Raw genomic sequence first — 12938 nt, 5'->3', positions numbered from 1 at the left:
TACTTTCAGAAATGTGTAAAGCCTTTACTGAAGGATAGAGTGTAGATCTCATTTACCAGCAAGGAAGTGCTCCAAAGATACAAAATCTTTACTGTTTAATACAGGTTCTACTCAAGGCTTGCCTGAATATATTGTTTCAAATCCTGAGTGGATTGAAGCAATTCCTTTACCTGATTTTTTGATGTAAAATGATCTTTGAGTAATAATTTGAAGTAAACTTAAAATCTATATGGAATTATTATATAATTAAAAAATCCTTAATTTTAAAATGGCATTTTAAAACTGCCATCTATTAATTTGCAATTTTCTTTGGCAAATTTTTTGTTTGCATCCCTTTTTTGGCTGTGGTAAACTCACTCCTGTTAGAGCGTATAATCATGATCAGTAATAATACCTGATACTATAATACCTGAGAGCATTCTGTATTTTATACCAATCTTTTTGCAATCTTTGAGGTCACTCATTTCATAATGAACTCCCTTGTTTTGGAAGTCTTTGCTAATCATGTATATAGCCTAACCTGATTTCTCTAAAATCATTGTGATTTATCCTCACCCTCCACCTCCTCCTCCTGAGGCCTCAGTTGCACAAAACAAAACGAAATCCCACATTTGCTAAATGTCTAGGGGGCGAGCTTCAGACTACCACCCAGAATGGCTGCACCTGTTCACAATTCTTCCACAATCCCTGAATTAGTTGATATTTTTGATCTTTATTACTTATTCTGGTGGTTGTTTGATAGAATACCAGAATTGTTTTAATTTGCATTGCTCTTGATTTGGGATTTCTTTGTTTGTTATAACTTGGCAAAGGTAAGTTGCATTTTTAAAAATGTTTTAAGGTACCCTGTAGTCTGTTCTGCAAACTGTCTTTGTTGCTGTCTTGACAAGTGGACATGGATAACATGGATAAATATAACCTATTTGATTTTGTAATTGGTTCTTTGGTGGTTTTTAGGAGCTTGAAAAGAAACTTGAAAATCAAGCTGAGAGAGAAAAGGAAGGTCAGAGTCCCTGGCAATCCTCAGCGAGTGGCCCCCCTAAAGAGCAGAGCGGGCCTGTCCCTTCAGTGCTTTCAGTGCCCAATAGTCAACCAGTTCTGCAATTTGGAAATCCCTATGCAACTCCGGACTCCAGAGGTTTGTTGTTAGTTTTGAGTTAAGCTGGGGTATGATATACCTGGTGTGTTTCAAGTTTATAAAATACATGATGTTCTTTTATTGGTAAAACAGTGGGATGAAATTTTTAAGTGTTAGTTAGAAACTCATTCTGGATAGTGGAAAGAAAATTGGACAAGAAGTCCAGAGTTGAATTTGAATCCAAATGGGAAAAATAATCGTTGGGTTAATTTTCTTATTTTGAACAGGGTTGTTGTGAGGGTGTGAAATAATATGTAGAGAATTCTCTACATTTAAAAGCCCTATTTAAATTCTAGTTCTTTAAAAAATGCTCTTGTTTTCGAGGAATTTGGGGTCTGCCTGAACTGTCTAAATTTTAATAGTATTTCATTGTTTTATGATTTTATTTCAGAAGGAGCAGATGGTGCTTTTTACCCAGATGAAATCCAAAGGCCACCACCTGTAAGATCATTCTTGTGGGAATTGGAAGACAACGTAGTCTGTAGCCAGCCTGCTCGAAACCTTAGTCGGCCTGATGGTTTAGAGGATCCTGAAGAAAGCAATGTAAACTTGAGTTTTTCTTGATTTTCCTAACCTGTTTATAAGAATATTACACATATATGGCCACTAATTATGGAAAACCTTGCAGCATTTATGTTTCCTTTTGAGTTGGAGAATCAGTTATAAAAATACTTCAGAAACATTTTCTTCTGTAGGATTTTAGTTAAGAGTATAAAAGTATTAAGTAATGAACATTTAAAAGCAAAGCGAGTGCCTAGGAACTTTTCTTTTTCAAAACTGTCTTGTTAGATCAAAGAAAGATGTTGCAATTTTTATTACTTTCTTTGCCCACTTGAAGCTTGAATGATTTGAGTTATATTAGTGTTCTCCTAAAAAACACAAGTGCGAGGGTTATTGTGTGAGCTTCCTTTTTTGGAGAACATTTCCTTTGACATTTACTCCTTCGGTTTAATGTAGGATCCCTTGTACTTTGGCACCAAGACAAGAATGAGCATAGCTTTGGCTTGTGTTACACATAATGATACTCTTTGATTAGATTTAAAGGATTTCTTAACCATTTACTAAATAAGTTTGCTTCTTATTCATAGCACTTTTCTTGATGAGTTATGGTCTAAGATGGATTTAAAAGAATGACTTTCTTGTGCTCTTTGCAAGAACAGTGGTATCATGACCTGCTTCTCATTTAATCTAGTTTGCTGCATTTAATTGCTATTAACCTTTGCAGAAGCTGATCAGTGTTCAGACAGGCATGATTTTAGCCCTAGTGCTCAGCACCCATAATGGAGAAAAATGTATTTCTCCCTTCTGCCTTTTGCCCTCCTGTGTCCATTACTGGGAATAATTAGGAAAGCTGTCAGAACTTTTGCAGCCTATTTAAGATCTGGAGTATTCTCTTACTGTTCTTTCCCACCTTTACTTCTCATTCTGCATATCTAATCTGATCATTCTTGGCTCCGACATTACCTGTGACAAGCCCTTCTCTTCCTTAGTCACCTGCTTCAGTTTAATTAGCAGAGAGGGTTTTCTCCCCTTTTTTTGATCTATGTGCATTGCCCTCCTGCAAACCCAAGAGAAGCAGTCTTGTGCTCATTTGCTGGCACACTGAGATTTGGTAATGAGATGGAAGGACTCCACTGGGCTTGAATTGGGAGTAACCTTGGATTGCTGTTTCTCCATTCAGACAGAAACCCATTTGTCTACCCCATCACAGTCTTTACATTTTCTGGCCATTGCAAATGAAGATCAGATGGGAGTACAGTTCCAAAATGTCATTTTAATTTCTGTACACTAAAGTATAAATATAAATGAATGCAATACAAATACATTATACTCAAATATTGCATAAGAAAATAATTGTAAGAAGCAAGTTAGACTTGAGTGGCAGAGCAATTCTAGTGAAGATAGCTCTTATTCCACTCAACAAAGAAGGCTTAAACTCAGGAGTGTCAGGATGCAAGCAGGTCATTCTTTAAAGGTTGGACAAAGGCAATTTGCACAAAGATTTTTAAAATAAATCTTTGGGTGAAGTGGCTCAGCTTTGTTTCCATGCCACTTTTTTTTTTTTTTTTTTTTAAATTTAGACTGTTTCAGGAACATTGTCTTCCATTACAACTACCATTTTAAGTTTGATGATGTATTATCTTCCTGTCTTGGTGATTCACTGAATATATATCTTTATAGAAATAGGACAAATGTGATACTCTAAATCTCTTTTAAGTCTGAAACATGATAATGTATCTGAGATTAATTGGGATAATGAATACAGGAAAAACCCATTATGCTAGATAAAAGTCATTCCCATGACACTACATTTGCAAGGCCCTTAATATTAACTCGGTGAGTCAGGCATAACGCATTATTTTATTAGAAAATCGAGACTTCGAAATTGGACGTTTTTGCCTATGGTCACACAGATGTTTCCTGCAGTGGAACCTGAAGCCCTAGAGAGCCCTCTGTTGTGGGCCTTGATGGTCTCTCTGTCTTAGAGAAATGTCACTGCATCAAAGAGATAAAACTGTTCACAGGTGCAAGGAGTTGATAAGAATATCCTACATATCAAGCTTTGAATGCAAGACTGAGTGGGAGGTGAAAACAAAGTGATTTGGATTTTTCTAGTAAGACCAAAAGCCCTGTCCTCACCAGATTAGTGATAAGCATAAAGGGGAACTTGTATCTAAATTTTGATCCAATAAAATACAAACATTTACATTTTTCAATTCTTTTATAGAGAACATCATTATTTTGAAACATTCAGAGAACTCTTTATTATTTGCTACCATAAAATTTAAAACCAGAGAATCTATTGTTAGAGATCATGCAAAAAAAGGTCATTAGAAAAATTAATTTTGATTTCTTTGTAATTGGCTGTCTCAAATTTTGATACTTTTTTTTAAAAAAGAGCTATACAGTCAGGTCACCCTTGATTCCATGTCTTTCTGTGTAGAAAAGGCACTGACTGCATTATTGACAGAGAATGTTTCTTTAAAAGACCCCTCAGAACAACAGCCAAAGATCCCAGTTTGCAAATGGAAAAGAAAAAAATCATACCGAATTTGGGCAGGAATCTGAAGAATTACCCAGACTATCAAAAAATATTAAAATTAGCAGGAATCTAGGACTATTGCTTATGTATATTGAATTATATTTAAATTTCTCTATTACAAAATTTTCTTAATATATTATTAGGCATGCTAATTCATTGATACAGCCATGAAATGATACAATTCTTTGTGGAAAGCATTTGGAACCATGCAAGTAAAGTGATTAAATGCCCATACTCTTTGAGCTATAGACTCCATTGCTGGATTTTCATATCCCAAGGAAGCCATTGATAAGGAAAAAGTGCCTATGTACTCCATGCTTCTACCACTATTTTTTTTTATGATAGGAAGAATCGGAAACAGGAAGTAGTTTGTCAGTTGGGAACGTAACAGAAGGTGGATGTGAAGGATAGAGAGATCTGAGATCCTTTGTGGAACAAAGGGAACAGAGCCAAAAAATCACACACGTACCATATGCAAATGGAAAGCCCACTCGTGCGGGGGCTGGTGCCTCGGTGTCACATGTTGCATGGATTTAGATTTTCACAATGTGTCCATTAGTTGTGCTGACTTTTTTTTTCCCTCTCTAAAATTTACTGTGGCTCTCCTGGAGGAAGAAGAGGAATACACAGGATTCTATGGCGACATAAGATATAGAAACTATAGATTGAAGCCTACCTGAAACAAAAAAGTGGTGTTGGTTGGAAAGGAGTGTGCAAAGCCACAAGTTTGGGCAGAGTGAGTTTGAGAAGGCTCATGGAGCAGACACTTGGATATGGCCCAGGTGGTGATGATGGCAGGGGTGGGAGGATAGAAAGTGCCATGGTAGGAAGAGCACATTTTCTGTTTTGCTATTATGAATTGCTTTAGTGGCTGAAATTATCTTAACTGATACCCAATGTCCTCCTTGGTTATGCTCCTTAGAAAAACCAAATGGCAATGAGAGCCAAGTGTCAGGTGATAAGAAGTTGTGTACTTCTGGTATCAATTCAGAAATTCACAGAATGTGTGTGACCTTCGTGTTTGCATGACTCTCAGTAGTTTGAATTAGAAAACTAACTAACTACCAGCTATGTATAATGTTAATGATATTGTGGTCAAGGTTTTGTAAATCTTATGCCCCATTAGTCATCCCTGATTCCTGTCTGGATTCCAAGTTCTTACATTAACAATAACCTCAGGGCGACAGGAAGGCTCCGATTGTTGGTTATTGCCATGTGCTGTGGGACTTCTTTGGTCTAGCCTTTGTATGGGGGAGTTGGAGCCTCACATATGGATTGTTGTCTGTTAAGTTGCTTTGAGACACCGGTGTGATTTTTCATTTCATTTCATGCCGTCATAATTTCTGTGTAGATGCAGTGTCGGTTGATTGCCATGAAGAACATCCTTGTTTTCAGCAGAGAGTGCTAGCTTGTTGTATTCACAAAACAGAAGGATCAGGTAGACATGGGATGGCAAAGGAATATGTGCAATAATGTCGGGGCACTGATCTGAATCACTTAAGATCTGAGTTACATTTTGTACTACTTAAGCTTTTCCACCCAAGGATGAGCTAAGAGAGACTTCTGAAAAAGTCCGCCCTTGTCAAATAGCATCCAGGTTTTGTTGCCACAGTTTAGGATCATTATAAATTGGAGAATATCTAGAGAAAGGCCACCCAGATGGGTGTGGGCCTTGATTCCATTCCAAATGAGCATTACTTCAAGGTTGTTGCTCTTTCCAGCTATATGAAGAGGCTGTCACGGAGAAGAGGAAAATTCAGAGGTAAAATGGGCTACCTCAGGAGGGAGTGGGTTACTGGATAACAAGATAGCTTTCCCGTTTAATTGAACAAGCATTTATTAAGCTCTTTGTGCCAGACATGACAGTAGACAGATGGGTTATGAATATACAAGTGAAACGCCCCCCCTTCAAGGGGCATCCTTGTGTCAAGAATAGTATATATGGATTTGGACACTGATGTCATGGAGTGATCCCATTTTCATAAGGAGAATGTTGAGTACTTTGAAGCCTATTTTGTAGAAATCAGTTGCTTGTGAAATTATTTGAGGTAGTGTAAATGTCATATATGCAAATGTCAATATGCATAAAACCCATAATAGGAATAATCTGTGATGATGGGGGTGGGGGGGGTTTGCTGCATTTTCTGTCTAGCTAGGGTCATCGGTTTTAATCGCTAAGACTTTGTTACCTATCTTAGGTCTTTGTTTTAAAGGCCAAAGTCTTATTTTTCACAATGTATATCTGCACTATATGTAGATAAGTCTGGGCTGTTACTGATTGGTTGATGCTCCTCAGCCTGCCCACTTAGGTGACTTCCACACTTCTTTACCAAGGAAGCACCTGAGGTGCTAAAAGGCCTTTCTCTGCACATTTCAGTTGCTTCCGTCCTAAGTTGCCTTGGATTTCTTTGTTTCTCGTGCTTTTTTTCTGAAGTTGAAGCTTGTTCATATCCCTTTGCATCTTAGGGTCTTTGATGTCCTGTAGCCATACAATGACGTTAGAACATTGATATTATTTTCTGAAAGTATTTTTAGTCTCCTTGGAATGCTGGCTTCTGAGTCCAGCTCCTTGTCCTTTTGTAAGGGCCTGCCCCAGATATACAAACTGATAAATGAATGAAAAGACATTTGTTAAGTGTTGATTATGTGCTAAGCACTTTACAAATATTCTGTTTGAATCTCATCAAATAGTGGGTACAGATTGGGGAGGGGTATCCTTGTATTTATCCCTTGTTGCAAAGATTTATTTTACCCAATTACTTGCTTCTCATCTACTTTTTGCTCCATTGGTTTTGTTTGGGCAAAAACTTTCTTAATCTCCTGTGTTCTTCTCTACCTTTTTTTGAACCCTTCCCAAATGTATGGATAGATCTAATAGGTAATTTCTTCCTTTGGGCCTCTAATTTGTTGATGTTGGTATTCATAGGTAAATTGTTATTAAAGTTCAAAATAATTCTTTTACCTTCAAATTACGCTCGTGTTCACCTGCAATTCTAACCCAGAATACTTCAAATGCAGTCCAATTTTCTATAGAAATGTTTGTGGCTTTGTGCATGGTTGAGTTAAATCCTTCTTAGAAACATGGAACTAAATCTTGTGGAATTATGTTTTATGCAGGATGATGATGAGAATGTCCCTACTGCTCCCGAACCTCCAAGCCAGCTCTTACATGCTCATGGGACGGGGTTTTGCTTTGATTCCAGGTAATAACTTTTTCTACATAGATCTTTTGCACATTATTTTGTAATTTCAGAAATTCTTAGTTATTCAGTAAAGTAGATGCTGTAGGAAATTCTGGGTTGCTTTCATCCTTACTGATAATTACATTGGAATTCTGTGCTTCATTATTTATTCTGAGGAACTGTTTTGGGAACTCAGGTGAGTTGGGAACTTGGTGAGCAGGCAGTATGGTGAGAAGTCAGGCCTGAGGTCACGCATGTAACAGTGCAGTTAGCACTGGCAGTTTCGGGAGTCCCATAGAGTTCTGAGCATCAGCGTTTCCAATGCAGTTATTTCTTAGAAATGTAACAATTTCCTGTCCCTGTCTCTTCAAGCTTTGACGTTCACAAGAAGTGTCCCCTCTGTGAGTTAATGTTCCCTCCCAACTATGATCAGAGCAAGTTTGAAGAGCACGTCGAAAGTCACTGGAAGGTGTGCCCCATGTGCAGCGAGCAGTTCCCTCCAGACTATGACCAGCAAGGGTTTGAAAGGCACGTTCAGACTCATTTTGATCAGAATGTTTTAAATTTTGATTAGAATATCAGTTTTTATTATGTTATTCCAGTTTACCATTTAAAAAAAGATCACCTTCAATAGATATACCATATCCGAGAAAACATCTAATCCATGTTTCTGACTCTTTTCATCATATGTTACCTGTGTACAGCACAGTAGGTTTAGGGCCAGGGTCCATCTTGGGCTTAGCAGCAGATAGTAAAGTAGGCTCTGTTATTCTCTCCTGCTCTAAGAAAAGGAAGAAATTCTTTGTGTTGTGTGTGTGTGTATATCTTTATTTATTCCCCAGTTGTGAACATTGTATCAATAAAGGACACAGGGATTATTTTAATGTGACAACAGAAAAATTCCATGGTGGTAGGGAATAGAGCAGACTGATAACCAGTTTCTATTGCATAGGTGATTGAGCATGATTAAATATTATGTAATAAAAAAATTTTTCTGATAGCAATCTTGTGTAGTAATTCTTTGGGCAAGTTTCAGAAAGCTGTAATTTATCCTATGAACATAGTTTTCTAATCCTCTTTGGAAGTTTATTTAGGTGCATGTATGATGAGATTACATGCTTGCAACGTAGCAAATACCTCGTTTACATGGGAAAAGGTTGGCCTTAGGAATTAATCTAAGGAAGCACATTTTGCTTTAATCCAGTATTTTTATGAATAAAGAAATTAATATAATTAGATTTATCTGAATGATTATTTTTCAATTATCTTACAGTTATATTTATAGCTAATGGAAAGTAAGTGAAGAAACCTTCCTCATTTCCCAGGGCTCTGGGTTCTTGACAAAGAGTTCTTGCAGGGGAGGGATTTTGTGCATTCTGCAATTTTCCTGTTAAGCATAAAAATTATGTTTCTAATTAAGCAATTAAAAATGTGAGAAGACATTTGTTTCTGACTGTACAGTACTCATTACATTAAAGTTAAACCAGTATTGGAGCTCTGTGACTGTTTGGTTTTATTATTATCCAATTAATCTGTAATCTTACAGTTAGGGGCTCTTCACGATGTTTTGATAATTCTGTTTCCCTTGTAGTTTCGTGTACTTTGAAGTAATTGGGGGGAAGGTGACCATGGTCTCTTTTCCTTCTATTTCAGCCCAGTCCTCCTCAACACCACCTAGTGGCTTCCTGATTTCATTCTTTATGGAAGCATTTATATGATTGGGTCACGTGACTGAGCTTGGCTATGAGGGGCTCTCCAGTCATTTGATAATATCACCTGTGTGTAAATTTTTGCTCCTGAGAACTTAGAGATTGGGAGTTCATGGTATTCTAAGTTTAATCATAGAGATGGCAGGGATGCTCCCTTGATGGGTCATATCTCCCAACCCTTGATGGCTTCAGACAAATTTCCCAGGTTGCAAAGGAGCAGGGGAGGGGGACTTCACTTCCACTTCCCTACATAGATGGAAACCCTGACTTGTACTAAAAATAGAATCTAAATCGAGTTGGAAGGAATTGGAGTAAGCCCCAGGCCTCTCTGGGGCCTTGTCGGTGACTGGACAGACTGGGAAGGCTTTGCTTCTTCCCAGGAGTACCCTAGAGGATTGTGTCTGCACAGAGTCTCAGGGCCCATTCTTAGAAAATGGGTCAGTTTTTCACAAAGACATTTTTCAAGTCGAGGATCACATAGCATTCAGCACGCCACACTCGGCGTCCTAGATGGGACGTCCAGTCTTGTCTGTCTTGAATTTTTTTAGCCTTGCTTTGATCCAGAGGATTTGTTCAAATATTTGAGGTAAAAAAAAAAAGGGGGGGAGACAGTGTGGTGAATTCCCGAGTGAAGTAACTGAAAAGAATTAATTGGGAGGTGATTAAATAACATTCTAGGTGAGAGAATAAATGAAGGGGGTCGGTCTTGTTTTGGGTCAGAGGCAGTTTATTTTAAATGTGATTTGATTTACATTTGTAAGCAGCTTTCTCAACAGGAATTCTTAATCAGTACATCACCTTCAGTTCCAACAAACCCCTGTCACTTTCAGACTTAATGTTCTTTCCCCCCAACAAAACATATGAAAATATAATTTAAAGCACAGTTTTCACAGACACAGTACAATACATTCACTATACACGGTATAACAAAATAGTCCCGTCCTTACCTGTTTAGTAATACTGTCACAATGAATAAGTAATTAGAAGCTGGAATTGATTTCATAGCTGAAAGGAAAGTCCCATGCATGATGATTTTATTTTATGACTGTTTAGCTGCTAACTGATTCAGCCCGCAGACCCTGGCCCTAACCTCTGCTCGGTCTGCTCAGGCTCCCCGAGCCAAAGGGGGGCCCTGCCGGGCACCCCCTTGGCACGTCTTCAGTCTGGATCGTTTTTGAAATGGGAGCACTGGGTGTTCAGAACCACACTCGTGCCTTCTGAGATCTGAGGAAAGTTTTAGAAGGGTGTTCTCTTTCTAAACGCTTAAAACCCTCATTAGGAAGGATCCAAGACTGATGAAAGTAGATGTTTACACATCTGGCTAACAGAGAACTGTCATCCTTTCAAAGTTTAGTGAGTGTCCCGAAAAATGAAAGGGCCACCTGCTTCCCAGCTGTGTCCAAGACCTTCCATCACGGGCCCAGGCCACAGGGGAAGAGCGTTGTCACAGGCAGCCCAAACTTGCTTTTTACTAATTTGTTTTGTGGGAAGTTGGCCGTCTCAGAGCAATTTTTATTGCATAATTAGGCAACTGGTAAACTCATGTTTCAAGAATAGCACTTGGGAGGAAAGAAACCCTCAATGATGGTCCTGTTACTGAGGAAAAGCTCAGGGATGGTCCCGATAGAAGCGAACGCTACAGTGGGCCGTGTCGGTCACCGTGCTCTCTGACCACCTGCTAATAGAAGCACTTCATTGTCGGTAAGGCTCAATGTTTCTTGTGTCGGCAAAGTGATTTATAAAGCTAAACAGAGTTCCAATGGGAATGCACACACCTTGAGCGTGGGGCAAACCATCTCCCTCCTCCCCGCCTGGAGGGTCTCCCCTTGAAACATGCTCAGAGCTTTCATCTCGATTTGCTGCCACAGGCACGAAAGGGCAGGAGTTGCAAGAATTGGCAACACATAAAACGTCAAATCTGTTGGCAATAGAGAACTGCAAAGTGCTTTAAGACTTCATCTGAAGATGAAGAGAGAACTACGTTTCACACACACAATTTGCATTCTAAATATTTCAAAGCGTTTCCGAACAGATTTTAGGGGAAATAATTCATTGAATCTTGGTCCTCAAACATCTGATGGGCATGAATCGAGCACCCAGCACCATGCCTTATACTTGGTAGGCACTCGATAGGATGGATGACAGATGGATGGAGTACGCCTCTTAAAAAGTCATTTCTGACATTAAAATGATTGCTCAGTCACATGGCAAGATCTTCAGCATTTCAAAGGGGAAAAAAAGATTGGCAAGAAAATATAAAACACAGAAAGCACACCTCTTTATGTATGTTATTTAAGTATGAAAATATTTTTAGCATATTATGTTAAACATTCTTATTTATATTTCCACTCCCTAACGACTGGCTAGCCACGGGTCTGAGCTCCCCTAGGGTAAGGCATGTTAACCAGCTGGACGACGGTGGTGGTGTTTTGGTTTCCACACATGTGAGTCGATGTGTCGAGAGACTTCAATCATATTACGATCTCGAAATGATCTCAGTGCCAGGCTTCCCCCCAAGTCGGTAACACTGCAGGACAATTAAACCTATTTGCCACATGCCCTCATTTTTATTTTGGGGAAAATATTCTGAAGAGCCTAGAGCTTTTTTCTGTTTTAGCACCTTATATCAAAGTAATGAAAATGGTGGGTATGGTCGATTACATGTGCAAATGTACAAAATCATTAACTCTACAAAGATAACATTCCAAAATTACAGAAAAAAATGTAAAGCATGCATTTAACTCTTCTTTTAAAGGGTTGCTGAACGCTTCCCTCGACAAAAGGTGGCTGTTTTCAAAATCAGCAACTGCTGGTGAGGATTTCTTGGCACAGTTAGGACCAGCGGGTTATTGCTGCATCTTCCTGATAATCTCCGCAGACACGGGCGGGTGGAAATTGATTGTGTGGTGCCGCAGGCCCTGAGCGGTCTTGTAACTCTTCCCGCAGCGGCATTTGAAGGGTTTGCGGACACGGATCTGCGTTCTGTGGCCGTTCTTGGCGTGGTACTTGATGCCGTTGACATTCTGCAAGGGAGAAAAAAATGATCAGTCTGCAGTGACTCGGGCTGCGGCCTGGGACCCGGCAGGAAAGCGGCCTGGCCCTGGGGGAGGCTGGTCGTGGGATCCCGTTTGTCAGAGGGCCCAGTTCAGGCAATTTGCAGATGAGGCAGTTTCCCCCAAGATGCTTTTGAGTGAAGCCAGTAAAGATCAGAATCTGGGTTCAAATCCTGGTCTTCCTACTCAAGGCAGCCTATGGTACTAAGGGAAAAGGGCCCCAACTTGGACCTGGTTGTACTACCTTTGTGTAGGCAGGAGCACACTTGAGACCCTTGCTGCCTCAGTTAACAAGTCCTAGGACCCCAGGGTCCTAAAGCTGCTTAGGGTCATTATTCAGCCAGCTGCAGTGTGTGCCAAGTACAAGTTGGGGCGATTCGGGATGAGAAGTGTGAGTAATAACTGGAGTGGAGCGAACCGTTAGCTGTACTCCTGAATTGTGTGTTTGAAAGATCATCACCACAATGAGTGACTGAGGCAGGATAGCCCACTTTTCTCATGTCTTCAAAAGAACACAAGCGTATAAAATGAACAGCATCGGGTATGTTTTCCTCCCTTGCTGCTCTTTACAATTGCTACAATCTAGACTAATTGCTCTTTACAAAATTCAGCTGTTAGTGCAGAGAGCAAACAGTGAGGGGAATTGGGGGGAAATGGGCCTCCCCTGTATTCCATGACTAGGAACGAAGGAACATTTTTTTAATTCGGGCCATCTCGGACGGGCAATGCCCTGATTTCTGTAGAGGGCCAATCGGTCAGCACTGGGACATTGAAGGAAACTTTAGGTCACTTCCTACTCTTGCTTGTGGCATT

At 39.5% G+C, this 12938-nt stretch overlaps 2 protein-coding genes across 6 annotated transcripts in view; one reads left to right on the top strand and one right to left on the bottom strand.

The window, feature by feature from the left end:
• Window positions 1-8857, top strand: part of TAX1BP1 (Tax1 binding protein 1) — a 42446-nt gene extending 33589 nt beyond the window's left edge. For all 4 annotated transcript variants that reach the window (XM_031940521.1, XM_031940518.1, XM_031940520.1 and 1 more), the window contains 4 exons: window positions 958-1138; window positions 1530-1681; window positions 7299-7384; window positions 7736-8857. In XM_031940521.1, the coding sequence (XP_031796381.1) occupies window positions 958-1138; window positions 1530-1681; window positions 7299-7384; window positions 7736-7937 (621 nt within the window). In that variant the 3' untranslated portion in view covers window positions 7938-8857. The remainder of the gene's footprint in view (window positions 1-957; window positions 1139-1529; window positions 1682-7298; window positions 7385-7735) is intronic.
• Window positions 8858-9626: 769 nt separating this feature from the next.
• Window positions 9627-12938, bottom strand: part of JAZF1 (JAZF zinc finger 1) — a 235255-nt gene continuing 231943 nt past the window's right edge. For both annotated transcript variants that reach the window (XM_031940523.1, XM_031940522.1), the window contains exon 5: window positions 9627-12095. In XM_031940523.1, coding sequence (XP_031796383.1) covers window positions 11919-12095 — 177 coding nt within the window. In that variant the 3' untranslated portion in view covers window positions 9627-11918. The remainder of the gene's footprint in view (window positions 12096-12938) is intronic.

Source organism: Sarcophilus harrisii, chromosome 5 (assembly GCF_902635505.1).
Source record: "Sarcophilus harrisii chromosome 5, mSarHar1.11, whole genome shotgun sequence".
NCBI classification, from domain to species: Eukaryota; Metazoa; Chordata; class Mammalia; order Dasyuromorphia; family Dasyuridae; genus Sarcophilus; species Sarcophilus harrisii.
Note: the sequence above shows the minus strand (reverse complement) of the source record. Positions and strands in the feature narration are given on the sequence as shown.